Below are 18,290 nucleotides of genomic sequence, written 5' to 3'. Positions count from 1 at the left end.
TAGGTAGAAATACAATTAGGTAAATACAAAACACCTGGAGTGGAGGACCTCTGACTGGACCCTATATGGGCAGTCAGTTTCTTCTGTTGCTCTGATGTTATAAATCAGTGGTACTACAGACAGATTAGTACATACATACATACATACATATACCAAGGCTTTTTTCCCCCTTACCAGGGGGGTAGCCAAAAAGGACAAGGCACAAAAACATTCCCACCCATTTCATCCCCGAAAACACCTCACACCCCTCCACCCTCCCTCCCATCTCAGCACCTCCCAGATGACGGGCCATCCCTGCACCCCGCCCACCGCCCTGGGTCAGAAGCAGTGTCGCAGGACACAGCACATCCACAGCAAGGCCGCCTCATTAAATCGGCAACCCCCCCTCTCTGTCCCCTCATATAAAGGAGAGGACGGGGAGAAATCCCTTTGGGCTGCGTCAAAAATTTTTGCTCACACACACTACCTCACCCCCATTCCCCCGTCCAATCCACCTCATGCATCACAACATTTTCCATATACAACCACTCCCCACTCACCCCCGTCCTCTGTCCCCCCCTCCTCCCCAAAGGCCCCCCCCCCCCATCCATCCACCCCATCCTAGGACGCCCCCTCATGTTCACTCCCTCCACATCTGCCCTCCACACCTCCTTTACCAGTCCCTCCCCACTCATTCCTTCCATGCGTCCAAACCATCCTAATACTCTTTCATCCACCCTATCTCCCAGCTCCCCCTCCACCCCCACTCTCCTCCTCACTTCCTCACCTCCCACTCTATCCAGCCTAGCAACCCCCATCATACTTCTCAGACACCTCATCTCAAACACATTCAAGTTCCTTCTCTCTTCCTCTCCCACGTTCCATGCTTCTGCTCCACACAGTGCTGTTGGCACAACCACCCCCTCACACAGTCCCCCCTCAGCATCCATTCCCAGATTCCTATTCCTCATTACACTTTTCAAACCACCAAGGCATTCACTCGCCTCTCCCAATCCACATTCCACCTCCACCCCCACTCCACCCTCTCCTGCCACATTTGCACCCAAATATCTAAAACTATCCACTTCCTCCAGTTGCTCTCCCTTAATGCTCACTTCCAGATTACTGCCACCTTCACCCCTTGCACATCTCATCACCCCACTTTTACCCACATTTATCTTCAGCTTTCTTCTATCACACACTCTCCCAAACTCTGTCACCAGCTTCCTCAATCCCTCCTCCGATCCTGCCACAAGCGCAGTGTCGTCCGCAAACAACAGCTGGCCCACCTGTAACAATAGCAAAAACAAATGGCTGGCCTCAACCTTAGATAATTTTTGGGGGGGCAAGGAGAATGGCCCTCAGCTCTCACCCTTTTGTTTCTCCTCAATGATGGTCTGATAACTATCTTTGTTGGGACATATTAATAATACATATATATATATTTTTTGTTAATTTCCACTAAAATTATACTTACTTCCTTTCAGGGTGTACTGTCATTAGTGTACTTATGCTCCACAGACATCTATAGCTTGATTGAATATGCAAGCTTTGTGGAAAGTATGTTTATTCTCATCAGCATCCTCAGCCTGCTTTACTTACGGTGGAAGAAACCAGATATGAACAGGCCCATTAAGGTACTTGAAAGATATATTTCTTTACATCCCAAACTTCTCTCAGCATTACTTGTTTTTTGTTTTGTTTTTTTTTACTTTACATTTAATTTGCTCTTCTTCAACACATTTCTGCCTCCCACACTTTTCTTCTTTCTCTACTTAACCTTCTCTCTTAATTTCCTTTCTTCCACATAATGATCTGAAAATCTAGTGTCCTCTCCCCTGAATATGTCTGGAGCTAGAACTCTTTCAGGGTTCCTTTTGGGCACCATTACATAATCCATTAATATCCTCTTAATTATCCTTCCACCCACCACCCTGGGCTATGTATACAATACTTATTTATTTATTTAGATACTGTTCACTATTATAATTTAATTTTCAGTATACATCCCTAGCATCCATCTGCCATAGTTACTTCCTGCCTCTCCTTACCGCCTTACTACTTCATCTGTTGGCTCATCTACTCTAGCATTAAGATTTTCCAACATCACAACATTTACATTTCTCTCAAAACTCTCTGTCTACCTATATACCAAGAGCTTTTCCCCCATTACAAGGAAAGTAGTCAAGTCAAAAGGCACATAACCACTCCCACCTGTTTCACTTCCACACTTTCCACTCCCATCCACCACCTTTTCCTCCCTCTCATTTTAGTTCCTCGTGGATGAAGGGTCATCCTTATCTCCTGCCCACGGTCTTGGGTCAGAAGCAATGCAGCAAGACACAGCACATCCACAGCAAGGCTGCTTCACTTAATTAGTGAATCCTCCCCCCCCTCCATCCCTTCATGCAGAAAAGAGAGAAGATGGGGAGAAACCCTTGGGCTACATCAAAATATCATTCACACATACATAACCACTCCCTACCCCCCACCCCATGTCCCCTCCCTTCCTTGCATCATAGTATCATCTATATACAGCCATTCTCCACTCATCCCTATTTCTTGGCTTCTCCCTTCCTTGCTCAACAGGCATTTCTCTCTTGCTCAATGCCCCTTTCACCCCATCTATCCATCCATCCATCTCATCCTCAGTTGTCCCCTCAAGTTCATTCCCTCCACCTCTGCCTTCCACACCTCTTTTACTAATCTTTCTTCACTCATTTTTTCCACATGTCCAAACCATTCCAATACTTTTTCATCAGCCCTATCAACCATCTCCTTTTCCACCCCATTCTCATTCTCACCCTATCCAGCCTCAGACATTTCATCTCAAACACATCTCAAACTCTCTGTACACTTATATAAATCCAAAACACTTCCCTCTCCTCATTCTTCTCTCTACCAGGGTCATATGCACTCATAAATACCCAATATCACCTTCACCCATGATATATTCAATGGCACTTCTCTTCACTCCACCCTGTATTACTTACCTATTACATCACCTACAAACAATGCAATGCCTTCCCTTCCTCTCTCTCTCTCTCACCACTCACAACACCCTACCCACCATGGTATCACACTCCAATTTGTCCATTTCTTTCAATTTTGTTTCAGACAGCACAGACACATCCATTTTCCTTCTCACAAATATCTTTCCATTTGCTCTCATCTGTACCATATCCATACACATTTAATGACCCAGTTACCAGGATTCTAGTTGAAGTCTTCCAAGACCCTCTTATGTCTTGATTTTCCAGAAGAGTAAAATATAGAATTGCATAATCCCTAGTACCCTCAGTTCATTCCATTTGATAGCCTTCTGTGACTCATATGTGGATGCAATGGCAGCATTCTTCTTCCCCATGACAAGGATATGATGCACATCATTTCACTTTTTTCCCTAGCTCTCCATACTCTTGAAGTGATTTTCGTCAATACTGTTGATCATTTACATGTAGTTGTGCTTATATACATGCTAGTATGGACAAAGTCTTACTTTTCTTGTATATGTGTAAAAGTGAAGTGGTATATGCAACATATTCAACAATGCATCATAAATTACTTCTCTTGTAAAATGACAGTTATTATCACTTCTATATATCAAGATATATACTTATGCATAAGCTGACTTCATGTATAGTGTGACCCCTGATTTTATATATATATATATATATATATATATATATATATATATATATATATATATATATATATATAATATATATATATATATATATATATATATATATATATATATATATATATATGATTTCTTTGCATATATATATATATATATATATATATATATATATATATATATATATACACCTTGTGAATAATGTGACCCCAGCTTTTGAAAATTACTAGTAGAGTTACCATAATTGGATATTGAAGTGCTAGGCATAATTTTGGGCATATTTCATTGCAAATAAATGGTCTTCATTTTTTCTAATACAAAGAAACCTCAAAATGGTCAGAAATTTGCATTCATCTTCGTTCACATGTGCTTTCATCACTGAGGTATTGCCTTTCCAATGACAAACCTTTGGTTAGGATTATCAATACATATATGCCTTATCTATAATTCTATATTAGTATTCTATTTTCCTCTGTTTTCCAAAAATGATTTACAATAACATATCAATAATTCTACTGCCTGTATGCCCTGTACAGAAATGCAGTATAAAAACAAAGTACAGGCCCTCCTCGTTTAACGACGTACTCGGTTAACGACAACTCGGAGTAACGACGGGCTTTTATGACAGACCAATATTCATTTAACGTAAATCTCCCGAAGTTACGACGTCGTGTATGATAATTAAGTTGGCTGAGACAAATTTGTATGATGTTCTAAATGAACTTGTACGGTGGATATTAGCTGTGAGGTAAAGTGTTCTGAAGCTTAGGTCTACATTACCATCCTGCAAGCTGGAAAAACTACCTGGGGTACAATATATACCGGTAGTGGTAAATTTTTAGTTTCGACCAAGGGCGCAATATAGCAATAGAAAATTAATTATTAATTTTGTAAATTATAATGTATCAACGTAATATGCAATTTTGTGAGCGGAAATAAAAAAAAGGTGCTAAAACAAATTTCGTAAGTAACGAAGTCATGTCGGACGAATGGTACACCATGTTTGTTATGATAGATGCCGATGTCGAGGAAATGAAAGGATGATAAGTTCGCCTAACCTAAACTAAACTAACTTAACCTGTTTGATAAATCATTACCTGCAAATTAAATGTCATCCGGCTCGTCCTCGTTGTTGTCGTCGTGAGAGACGTTGACAGACGACAAGATGGTGTCCCGATCCTATGCTACCGACTTCGTTCATTAGCATATTTTCTTGTAGCATGGTATTTTTTACTTTCATTTCCGCCCACAAAATTGCATATTACGTTGATACATTTTAATTTACAAAATTAATAATTAATTTTCTATTGCTATATTGCACCCATGGTTGAAACTAAAAAAATACCCCGGTATTCAATATGGAATGTCAGCATACGCGGATTTGGTCATATACGGTAATTTCGGGAACATAACCACCGTAAATAAACAGTAAATAAAGCTTTAATGTACTGTATAAAAGAGGGAAATACACGAAAATAAAGATACATGTATTGCTGGACATTGTACATACAGTACATGTACATATATGTATACACTTTCGCTTAACGACCAATTCGGTTAACGACGGCGCGCTGGTCCCAATTGTCGTCGTTAAACGAGGAGTGGTTGTACCATATTTGATGGTCTGTAAGACACATTTTCTTAAAAAGAATTATAATAATAAAAAAAAATATATATATAAATAAATAAATAAAATCAGCCTGCATCTTATAAGGCCAAAGTTCAACTTTGTGGTAGTAGTTATTGGTAAGTTTATGGCAATAGTGGCCCTTTAATCAAACTACAAACATTTTCACATATTTACCTAGTTGTATTTTACGGGAAGGGGAGCTATGCTTGTGATGTCCTGCCTTTGTATCTCGCAGTGTCTAGTTTGTTCTTAAATTCATGAATGGTTTTTGCACACACTATTTTTTTTGTCCAGTTTGTTCCAAGTGTCCACTCTATGTGGAAAACTGTTTTTCTTCAGATCTCTTCTATAACTATGTTTTTTATTTTCTTTCCATGTCCTCTTGTGATTCTATTGTCCCAGTTTAACAAGTTCTCTCTACTGAGTATTTCTGTGCCCTTCATGATTCTGTAGATGGTCAGTAGGTCACCTCTCTTTCTTCTTTGCTCTAGAGTCGGTAACTCCAGTTTAGCCAGTCTCTCCTTATATGATAAGTTTGCAAGTGCAGGGGCCATTTTTGTGGCTGTTCTCTGGATTCTTTCTATTTTCTTTATATTCTTTTTGGTACTGAGTGACCACAATGTCACTGCATATTCTAGTCTAGGCCTTATCAGTGTGACTAATATTAAAAAAAAAAAAAAATCATCCAAATATGTAAATGCCACTTTTATTGATCTTAGCAAGTTATAGGATTCTCTGACAATTTTGTTTATCTGTTTGTCATAGGACAAGTTGTTTGAGATATTTACACTCAAATCTTTTTCGGATCCCACTGTCTTTACCTCCTTAGTTCCAATTTTATATTGTCCTGATAGTCTATTTTTACTTTTTCCAAACTCCATTATGCTACACTTCTTAATGTTGAAGTCCACTTCCCATTTCTGACTCCAGTTCCATACCTTTTTCAGGTCTTCCTGTAGTGATTTGCAATCTGTTTCAGTTTTTACTTTCCTTAACAATTTAGTGTCATCTGCAAAGAAGCTTATGTAACATTGCACATCATCATCCATGTCATTCACATATATAGCCAACATTATTGGAGCCAGTACAGATCCTTGCAGAACTCCACTGATCACCTCTTTCCAACCTGAATATTTTTCTCTATTTCAGTAGGTTCCCTTGTATCCCTCCTATATGTCCCAGTTTTTTTTAATCATTTTTTGTGTGGTACCTTGTCAAAAGCTTTTTGTAAACAAACTAGTGATCACTCGTACACCACTATTTTTTTCCAAGGTAATTTTGCACAAGTCAAACTTACTGGTAATTCATGTAAAATAACACCAGCCAAGAAGATATTATATGAAACATTTAACCATGCATGTACCAAAACAATACCTGCCCAAATTGAGGTGCATCTTCTAAGATGTCAAATATGGTACTTGGAAGAGCAATACCTCAGTGATGCAAACCAATGCAAATGAAGGTGCTTGTAGATTGCAGAAAAGAAAAAAAAACTGTCATGTCTCTATTTGTATAAGGTTTTTGTAGATCATAAATGGTATACATAGTGAATGAAGTCCTGATATTCATGTAGCAACAGAAAAAATGTAGGTTATGGGAGGCAGATTAAAGAAGCTTACTGGTACTCGTAAGTTTAGCCAAATCTACCACAACACTGGAGGTCTACCATATAAGTTATGGTCACCAAAATTGTATTTTTTAACACATTCAAGAAGATTACCTGTGTATAGTTTGACTCCCTATTTTTCTTAGCACAAGATTTACCATAAAAAAATTGACATTATACACAAGTATACAGTCAGACTTTGCCCAATGCAAGTGTTATGTTCCTTAGCCTGTCATGCAGGATGAATAACAGGTCTTATGGAAAAAAATAGGTTAGGTTCCCAGGTCCTCTCCAGACACTGGTGCACAACATGACCCGGTGGGCTATACAAATCGTGTGATTGTGAATCATGGTTGTGTTTGGCAAATGCTGGGATATTTTACCGATTCATGTAAACATGAAATTTTGTGCACTGTGAAGTTGTGTTGGGTGAGGTCTGATAGTATAAGGTAAATCTTGATTAGGTGATTACTTATATCTTTTTGCTTGCTTTGTATAAGAATATATGCCTCCTCAAAGCATTATTTTCTTCCAAGATTTCACAACTACAGGTTTTTTGTCTAGAATGAAGGTGGAAGAGAAAAATACTGTATCTCTTATGTAGGAATATAAAAAGTGAACATTTGCATAAATATTATCATGCCAGCTACTAGACCCATTTAAGGGTGACTCCAAACTTTATACTGCCACCACTGTAGAATGACATTCTTTTGCAGGTGAACATTATCATTCCTATCCTGTTTCTTCTGATCTGTGGGTTCCTGGTATTCCTGCCTTTGTATGTGCGACCTCTTGAGGTTGGAATGGGTCTTCTAATTACAGCCACTGGAATTCCTTTCTACATATTCTTCATCTACTGGGAGAATAAGCCACCAGTTTTTAAGAAATTCATAAGTAAGTTTTTAAGAAATTTATAGGTAATGATGGTTGATTACACTGATAAGAAGGTGCTACAACAGCATACACATTTTTAGGAGGGGGAAAAGATAGTTGGTATAATTTGTTTTAATGTTACAACTAAGAATTTACAGATAATTCCTACAATGATTTGAACTGTACTAAAATGAGAGTTGCATTGTTGTAAAAGGTACCTAATTGTTTTCTGTTGTAATACACCAGATTGTGGAGATATGGTGTACAAATTTTCTAATTAATTTATTTTGCCTTTCAGACTTCCTGACAGTAAAAACACAGCTAATTTTTTGGTCATTAAAAGAAGATTAATGGAACCTTTGCCAAAATATTTCTTCATATATACATATACCAAAAGTCTCTTTCACCCATGTAAGTGGGGTGGCTGAAAGAAATATATCATCCTGGAAAGAACTGGAGTAGATGGAGTGAATGATTACTCATACATTATATATGGGAAGCTTTTGGTTACATATACATGGATGTGTATTTACCATCCATACCCACAGTGATAGACAACTCATTTCAAAACTTCATGTGCAATTTATAAAGGTTTAATACCCCTCATGGAATTCTTTTTAATATATTGACAGGAGTCAAGTGCAATTGAGCCCTTTACATGAGATGAATTTTTCAAGTGAGAATCATTTGGCAAGAATTGCAAGGCAATGTGAAATTTGCCTTCAGTGTAGGCATAGGACTTGGCCTTTACTTTTCTCTTACCCTCAAGGTGATAAATGGTCATCCTTATATGAGCTGGTTAAGCATCTCCCTCAGTAGCAATAGGGTAATGACAGCTTGAAGAGAGAGAAATAGAGAAAAATATGAATACTTTGTTTTACTGCATTAGAAATATTGTATTTTCAATTATTTTTGTCTGTATAGTAAGCTATAATAGAATATTGTTTCCTTTTTAAATTATTCATATTTATTTGTAATGTGATACCCAAGAGAAAAGAGGTGCTATTTCTAGAATTCATAACCATTAAATTACCAACTTATTTTCATGCAAGTCTTAATGCACAATTCTAGAAAATTAATCAATAAAGAAAATGAATACACTGAAATGTTTAATTCATTAAAAAAAAGTTAGTTTTTACAAAACAGATTGTAGTCACCTCATTTTGAAAATCATACTATATTGACTAGTGTACTCATGCTATTATAAGAACTATGAACAAATCAGAACATGAACAGATATAAATGAAGTCAGTACCATTGTTAGTTTTTTCTCTGAAAATTTACTATGTTGCTCATTCATTAGTTTTTATTAATGATCTTTAAGATGGCATGAGAATGATAATAGAGCTTGCAAAGTATGTACTGTAATCAATCACTTATTTATCATCACAAAAGTCCTGCAGAATCTGGACCAAATTAATTTTCTGTTGTGTTTTATACTTTGGGAATGTGATATGTTGAGATTGATCTTAATATTATGTGTGGCAAACTGTGCATCTAACCATGTTTTGTATGAGATGGAACTAGTGCATATATTGTCTGTAACCTTATGTTCCTCTGTAGGATACAACTCAACTCTTCCATACTGCTCAGTGTTTAACTGTCATCCAGTCCATACCCATTCATTCATTCATTCATTCATTCATTCCTTTCATGGCTCAAGTCACAGACAGAAAGAAAAAACCTGTATTTTCATTTCTGAGTAAATAAGGCTTTTTGATAGTATATAGAAAGTTGCTGGAAATAGCAAAAACATAATGGAATATTATGGAAGATTTTGTAATTACTATACCCATAGGTAATCATGTGTCAGTTTATATATGTTTACTATGTACTCTAAAGTATATAGTTTTTGTGTATGTGTGAAGCATATATACTTCAATGATTTCACTATGTACAGGAATATGCATGCATATAAATTTGTATAATGTACTGTAGGTGTACATCTATATGTGTTTTATATATATATATATATATATAGGAGGTGCTCAGATGAGAGGGAGGGTGGGAGGGGTGTGGAGTGTATTTAGGGATGAAATGGGTGGGAGTGTTTTTATGCCTTTCCCTTTTTGGCTACCTCCCTTGGAAGGGGGAAAAAGCCTTGGTATATGTATGTATGTATATATATATATATATATATAATATATATATATATATATATATATATATGTATATATATATATATAAATATATACAGTGCTACCTCTCATTAACGGACTAAAAGGGGGGTAACGGTGTCAGTTAATGTGGATAATCCGTTGATTTGCAGTGGTTTTTGGGTGGCATAATGATTGCACGCACTAAACAACAGCACCAAATATATATATATATATATATATATATATATATATACATATACATAAATATATATATATAAATATATATAAATATATATATATATATATATATATATATATATATATATATTGCAGAAACCACAGGGAAATTAAAGTCGGAATACTGAACGTTTTCGTCTATTACGACATCCTCAGAGTATGTAATAGACGAAAACATTCAGTATTCCGACTTTAATTTCCCTGTGGTTTCTGCAATATTTTTTCGTCACGCGTGATTGTGATTATTTTTGCAAGATATATATATATAAATATATATATGTATGTATATATGTATTTATATATATATATATATATATATTATATGTTATATATATATATATATTATAATATATATATATATATATATATATATATATATGAAAAAATTGCAGTAATTCAAGTGGAAATATATTGCATTATATATGTATATTTACATACATATATATATTTGTATATTTATATATATATATATATATATATATATATATATATATATGTATGTATGTATGCACACACACACAACTAGGTAAATACAATTAGGTAAAAAATACATTAATAGTCCTGTACTTTTTTTAAAGGGTGTGGCGGAGTCAAAGCAACACACCTATTCAAACTCAATTAATATATGTTTGATGTTCTTTTTATATAAGGTTATTTCTGTCCCCCATCACACAACTATGTATGTACATATGACAAGCAAGAATCACATTGGTATGACTGCATTTAGGCCACCATTCAGCATTGAAACAGTGCCAACATAGAATAGACTTGGCCACAGACTCAAATTTTTCCAGATCTAGTCACCACACAGAAGACATAGAACACCTCATCCTATACTGATCCTCCCCCCTTACTGTATCCAGACAACAAAACAATGTCTCTTTCTTGAGTGAAGAGAAATGTATGTGAGGAGGTACTTAACCTCTTCAGTATGAGTCAAATATTCATCTGCACATTAGTTGCCTGACATACAATGATGCATTGCAATATATGCATTATAAAATTCAAAATTACAGCTGTTATACTCGTTCACTTCCACCCAGAATGCTTGTAACCACTGAAAAAATTATCAAGCCTATTCACAGAATAAGGGATTCACTCAGCTACAACTACAAAATAAATATAATCAGGAACCTGATGCTGGCATCCTATACTCACCTGCACCTCATGATGCCTACGTAAGCATCATTGTATTCAAGAGGTTAACAGATGCCTAAGCTGTGGCTTAGATGCTTGTACAGATGGATTAAGTGACAGCCACTGTTAGCCACGGAAAATCAAGCCATAGTCTTTATATATGGGTATCATGGTTATATGTATACATTTATATTTGTATATACAGTACATTTATATCTACATATATTTACTATCCCTCCTATCTATTACCCTACTTAGGTTTCTCATTTACCACCCTTATGACTGTTTAATTTTTTCTTAGACTTCCATGGTGAGGGCAAGACTACCACCACTGTGGTTCTCTGTATGTCATACAAGGTGACTAAATAGGGTTAAATGAGGGGACTAGAGATGTATTTTTCTTCCACATAGAGTCAGAGTAAAAAGTATGCTTTGATTCACTCATCTCCTAAAGAAACAGAATTAAAGCCCTTGTATATGTATGTATATATATTTATAGAAACAAGATCATATTTAAATATGTTTACATGCACACCTTCACTTCATCATATACAGTTGTATGTACAGTTGAAGACCAAATGAATCTGGAAGCTTTAGGTCCACAGCAAATGAAAGACTTATGCATGTGTAGACTTGATATTTAGCTTGAGGCATGGTTACACCAGGTAATATCTTATTTATGTTGTGAACTTAAAAACAAGACAGAAGAGTAGCATTAATCCAATCAAAAACACAAATAATTCTAATTTTGTTTTGTGTTCCTAGTTTTATATTGTTTGATTTTATCGCCTGCATGAATATGCAGATTCCAACTGTCTAAGAACATTTGTATGATGTCAGCAGTTTTTATGCCAACACCAGTTTCACTCATTGACTTATGTAACCATGGTAGATTCATTTTACATTTGAATGTTGCTCACTTCATTTTGAATTAATTTAAATTTGTCTTCTTGGTGTTTTCTTAGGGCCAAATATTAACTATGATAATCACTTTTATTCTTCTTTTGTTCGCTGCCCTTCAGATTACAGTTTAATCAGTGCTTTTACATAAGTGAAATCATGTATATATTTTTATATGCAACTATTTGTATTAACTTAGGAAAAATTCTCATGTCATAAAGATTCATTGTAATATATGTTTCTGTTCCTTTCACATAATGATTGAATAGTGATGCCAGCAATGCAATTGAACTTGTCCATATGCTTATGATGTTTTATACTGTCATATTCAATGATTTATGTATGTATGGCATGCATATTTTCTGTAGAAAACTGCTTTGAGGACTATTTCACTGGCTCTTTCCTCATAGTGATTAGCCACTTCAGGATCCTCTCCCTGACAGACCAGTACCCCAATTATATGTTAAAAGGGAGTGGTCCCAGTGGAGTTGTAATCATGACAGTGCTAAAGTGCCAGGAAGCCCCAGTGGAGTTGCACTGTTGAGGACTTGGTCACGGCAGTAATGAATTTATGAAAAATCCCATTGGAGTTCCATTACTAAGGGTAACTAGTCACAGTAGTGCTAAAATGGAAAGGGGTCCTAGTGGAGTTGCACCATTGGAGGTATGGTGGTCACAGCAGTGCTCAAGTGGAGAGGTCCCAGTGTAGTAATGCTTTCAGGGGCCAGTGATAATGCCAGTGCTAAAGTGACATGGACATAGGAACCTGGGTTAGGAGAATAATATCTAATGTACTCTCTGGATGGGCATTTGGACCCTCTTTTCCCTGTTCAATGGGCATAGTATAGGGTGAAGTGAGGAAATCAGAGTGAAATAGGATTTCTTCTAGAAACTTGCTATGGGTCACCCCAAATGAGTGCAGCTTTGTGCTGAGATGGTGTTAATCTCCCAAGCCTGTGGTGATATTCTTCTTTTTAAAGAAAGGTACTGAAGATCTTGTAATGTGATAAATACTTTAGGAATGAATTGTTCATCTGGGCATTATTGATTTAGACCCAAGTTTGGATTAACTTTAAAGTAATACTTTAGACATGGATTGGACTGGTGAAAGGTTTGCAGTGTGACTGACTTGTCAAGTCCATAGACTTAGTAAAGACAAAACATTTTTAATATTTTTCTTTTACAGATATCTTCATACAATAAGAAAATACTTAAATCAGTTTTCAACTAACTTTAGAGGCAGGAACATTGATGTAATAGGTAAGATGCTTAAAACCATCTGTTGTACTACCATGCAGTGTGATACAACTGTGCATCACATTTATTAAGAGTGTGCTGCCCTCATAGCAGAACTACTGTATGATTACTTGCAGTAAAGAATGAGCACTTCTCAGTGTTATACAGATATGAATGGGGCAGAAACAATTGTCACCCAATGTTTATAGAATGTAAATGAAAAATGTATTAAAATCATGCAGAATATATGTGTAAATGAAATTAATTTTCTTTTAATAAAAAGTAAGTTATACATATCAACCAATCATTGTAAAATAATATGCCACTTCACCTTTTGGAATGGTTATTAACACAACCCAATATTTGTTATTCTGACTTGTTCACAATGCAAAGATGCCTAACAATCCACTGAATAAAGATAACTGAAAAAATCACAATGTAAAATGTCCTTTGCATCAAAAAAGTATAGAAGATACAGATATTGGGAAAAAGAAGAGCAGGAACTATTTTAAAATGAATGCAAGGCTTAGTTGAATTTCTACTTGATAAATGATATCACTGATAAAGGCAGACAGCAGTAATAACTTTAGATACAATGTACCAGGTAGATGATTAATGAATTATAGTACTGGGTGGGTCTGTTACTATGAATATAAAATTTGTGAAGATGTAGTGCTGAAAACATGCCTTTTAAATAAATAATGCATCTTATCAACAAAGTCATAAAAAACCACTACACATAATCAGAATAGCTGTTAATAACGCATATCCTTTGACAAAGTTCAAGAAGGTTGTGAGTAAAATAAAAAGTTGTATTAAACATGACAGAAAAGTGGAAAATAATGGAAATACTTAAGGATGTTTGTGACATCCCTATGGACCTGAGGCATTCTTTTATGATTGGTAACTAATTTCTCAAGAATGCTGATCACTTTTAGCATCCACTATACCTCTTTTATGCTACCCTTCCTTACATTGATTTTTAATCCTATGATTTCACCTCTGGCATGATGTCTACATATATAGAAGCACTGGTTATTAGTGATGAAACACAATAGGATAGTATGGCACAGTATTAAGATAAGGTTTTCACTGACTGGAAACCTGCAGCCCTACAGTGGCTGGCAATGGTTCTCATGCTCTCTTATAGATCTCTCTGGGAAGAAACTTTGGATGTCTGTGTTGTGTTTTTGTACCACCAGCTTGTAGTAGTATGTGGAAGGGAGCAGTTGCCAGTGTTCAGTTCTCTTTATATGAAAAGGTGGAGGAAATACTCTTAACCCATTCACCTCGGATGACATGATGTGGTGTCAAGGGATGGTTGGACACAAAATCAGCTGACATCAAAACATGCCATGAGTGAATTGGATCACTACCTCCATGGCATCAAGGGGGAGATAAGCATCATACCTCAGGTGGCATGATATCATGCGCACGATGGGTGGCATGTGTTTTTTACATCGTATTTACTTGTTTTTGTGTTGTTTTTTCCAAATAGACGGTACTTGATACTTACATGGGATTAGTTTATAATTATGACGTAATAATGACGTAATGCCTACGTCACCCTCCTGTGGTGTATGGTTAGACATAAATTTCTCCAATTGATACCAAATGATACTTTCACAGGATTAGTCAATAATTGTGATGTATTTATGACATAATAATGACGTAAGCCTCGCGGGCAACCTCCTGGTGTATATCATAAGTAAATTTCTTCAATTGATGCCAACTGATACTTTCCCGGGATTAGTCGATAATTATGATGTAATTATGACGAAGGCGGGTGGGCAATCTGGATTGGCTGCTCAGCGCAGAGTCACGGGTTCACTGACCTCGCCCATTATAAGTAAATTTCTTCAATTGATGCCAACTGATACTTTCCCGGGATTAGTCGATAATTATGATGTAATTATGACGGAAGCCGGGTGGGCAGTCTCATGTGGTGCATAATTGCGCTGGATTGGCTGCTCAGCGCAGAGTCACGGGTTCATTGACCTCGCTCATTATGACGAAAATCATTGATGACATTTCATCTCGTGATTTGTGGTTTGCACCTGCCGGCTTTGACCTAATTGGCCCAAATTCAACAATGATTGTGATTTGGGGACAAGGACACGTAGAGTCCCCTTATTGGCCAGCGATATCTATAAAAGGTCGGTCAAGGCCTCCTTCCAGCATTAGGAAACCTGTCAAGATTGAAGATGTCTGCACCTGCTCGCCGTCACCAGCTCAGCCCTCAACCAGAACCTCAGCCCTCAACCTCGAGGCAGCCTGATGATGAGGAAATTAGTCTGGATTCTTCAGATTCGTCGCAGTACGAATCCAGTGACGAACTTGATTACGGAAGTGATACGTCCATTGATAGTGACGAGCCCCTCTCAAGTGTGAGGGACAGGCACTTGACAAGGAACGCTCCTGGGACAAGAGGTTTCACGTGGTCCAGGCAAGACAATGTCGTCAGGACATATGGATTCACGGGGAAGACCGGCATCACGGAGGACCTCGACGAGTCCTCGTCTGTCATGGAGGTCTACAAGGCCTTCATGACAGACGAACTCATTTCCCACATTGTTGAGGAGACCAACCGGTATGTAGAGTTGATACAGCCAACATTATTCACGTGTTTTCTTATACTCAAACAGAAAAGGTGAGCACAGTATTTACTTGATCTATTTCCTTGCTCTTATTTGTTTATAGGTATGCTGGGATACCTCCCATAGGGGGCAGTTCCAGGTGGCATCCAGTCACCTGTGCAGAACTGCACCTCTACCTTGCCTTGAGGCTCATGATGGGCCTCAACATCAAACCCAGGCTCCAAGATTACTGGTCGACAGACCGAATTTTCCACCAGTCCTTGTTCGGAGACACGATGCCCAGAACGAGATTCGAGCAAATATCGGCAAATCTTCATTTCTCCAATAATGAAGAAGAAAATGAGGAGGATAGGCTTTGGAAGTTGAGGCCGGTCATAGACATGCTCGGCCACAGGTTTTCATCGGTATATGTGCCTGCCCAGCACATTTCCATTGATGAAAGCCTGTGGAAGTTCAGGGGCCGCCTCAACTTCCGAATGTACAATCCAACTAAACGTGCTCGTTTTGGGTTCAAGGTATGTATACAATACATAAGTTGTAAATGTATACTTTCAGCATATGACTACACTACACACATGACTACACTACACCATGAATCATTATTATTTTTATTCTACAGGTGTACAAGCTGTCGGAGAGCTCGGGGCCTGCCGCCGGATACACTGCCGCCTTCAGGATTTATTCAGGGAAGGACAAAGGTCAACTTCCCTGTTCACAGAAGGCGGTGGTGGACCTCATGGAGGCCGGAGACCTGTTCGACAAGGGCTATATTCTATACGTGGACAACTGGTACACATCTCCTTCCTTGTTCCACTATCTTCAGGCTCGGAAGACTGGGGCCGTCGGAACCGTCAGGGTGAACCGGCGCTATATGCCTGCGGACCTCAGCGTGGACAAGAGAGGGGATGTGGACCATCGGTCGACTGCCACAGGAATGCTGTGCTTGCAATGGAAAGACAAAAGGACGGTCACCATGCTAAGCACAGTCCACACATCCGGCATGGTTGATGTGCAGAGCCGTGGTAAGGTGCTCCAGAAGCCCAAGTGTATTGCGGAATACACCAAGCATATGAAGGGTGTCGATCTGAGCGACCAGCTTGCCAGTTCGTACCCTTCTGTCAGGCGATGGAAGAAGTGGTATAAGAAACTCTTTTTTTTTCTGTATGACATGACAATAGTCAATTGCCATGCCATATGGAAAAAACTGGGCCACACAGGGGATCATTACCACTTCCACCGGACCCTGGCAAATGCCATCCTCAATGAGTATGTCGGGCTTCTGGAGCCCTACAACCAGCGAGGCAGCCCATCTCCCATGCCCAATCCCTCAAGACTGCATGGGAAGACTTCCCATGCAGTTACAATGACAGAGGGGGGCAAATACCGAAGGTGCTTTTTGTGCTACCGTGACGGTAAGAGAAAGATGACCCGCACTACGTGCAGGGTGTGCAAGAAGTCACTCTGCACGTATGTTTGCTTTCAAAAGTACCACGAGGAAAAAAATTTGTAATTATTTATCGGGTCATCTTTCTCTCCCCCCTCTATCATGGGTCAGAAGCAATGCAGCAAGACACAGTACCCCCTATTTCCTGTGGCTGCGGCCGTGATGGATCAGAAGCAATGCAGCAAGACACAGCAATATTTTTGTGGTACTATGGTTCAGAAGCAATGCAGTAAGAACCAGCAAATTCCAATCGGGTCATTCCTCGCCCGATCTGGGTCAGAAGCAATGTAGCAAGACACAGCACACCTTATTTTCATTATGTGAATGTATGTATATATTGTGTATATATATTTTTTCTATATTATTGGATATGGTCAGAAGCAATGTGGCAAGAGACAGCACACTTTATTTTTGTTTTGTGTTTTGTATATATATTGCATATATATATATATGTATATATTTGTATATTTTTATATTTTTATACATAAAGGTGTAGGATATGATATTGTGTTTTCATACTTTCCAAAATTTTACAAAATAATACATACAGTTTCTGTTGTATTATACATCCGTAACTTCCCAACTCTCACAGGGAAAAAAAGGACATACTTTGAAAAAAACAAAAACAAAAAACAAAAAACTAATAAATATTTCTCTTATATACAGGGCTAGTATGAAGAATATGAAAGCATTTCAGTGTGTCTAAAGACTACTGAGGAAAACCTATACATATGGATAGGTGTTTTACAAAGTCCTTTTTTTTGGTCATATTTTACAAAAAACTAAAGAATGTGTATACTTTGAGCTCTCACAGAGGAATAAATCTCATTTTCAGTATTTAATATTTTATACCAAAGAGTAGCATGGACAACATGGAAAATTTTGTTCGTCTTCCTTGACTACAGACATCAA

The 18,290-nt window shown here is 37.5% G+C and overlaps 1 protein-coding gene across 2 annotated transcripts in view; it reads left to right on the top strand.

Moving 5' to 3' along the window:
- gb (solute carrier family 7 member genderblind) overlaps positions 1–9,715 on the top strand; it is a 135,782-nt gene extending 126,067 nt beyond the window's left edge. Inside the window, exons 9-11 of one of the 2 annotated variants that reach the window (XM_076185073.1) lie at positions 1,467–1,616; positions 7,572–7,749; positions 8,027–9,715. In XM_076185073.1, the coding sequence (XP_076041188.1) occupies positions 1,467–1,616; positions 7,572–7,749; positions 8,027–8,079 (381 nt within the window). In that variant the 3' untranslated portion in view covers positions 8,080–9,715. The remainder of the gene's footprint in view (positions 1–1,466; positions 1,617–7,571; positions 7,750–8,026) is intronic. The other variant, XM_076185072.1, reaches the window with a different exon arrangement.
- The last annotated feature ends 8,575 nt before the right edge of the window (positions 9,716–18,290 follow it).

The sequence above is a fragment of the Oratosquilla oratoria genome, chromosome 5 (assembly GCF_046742065.1).
Source record: "Oratosquilla oratoria isolate Oo_2021 chromosome 5, ASM4674206v1, whole genome shotgun sequence".
NCBI classification, from domain to species: Eukaryota; Metazoa; Arthropoda; class Malacostraca; order Stomatopoda; family Squillidae; genus Oratosquilla; species Oratosquilla oratoria.
Note: the sequence above shows the minus strand (reverse complement) of the source record. Positions and strands in the feature narration are given on the sequence as shown.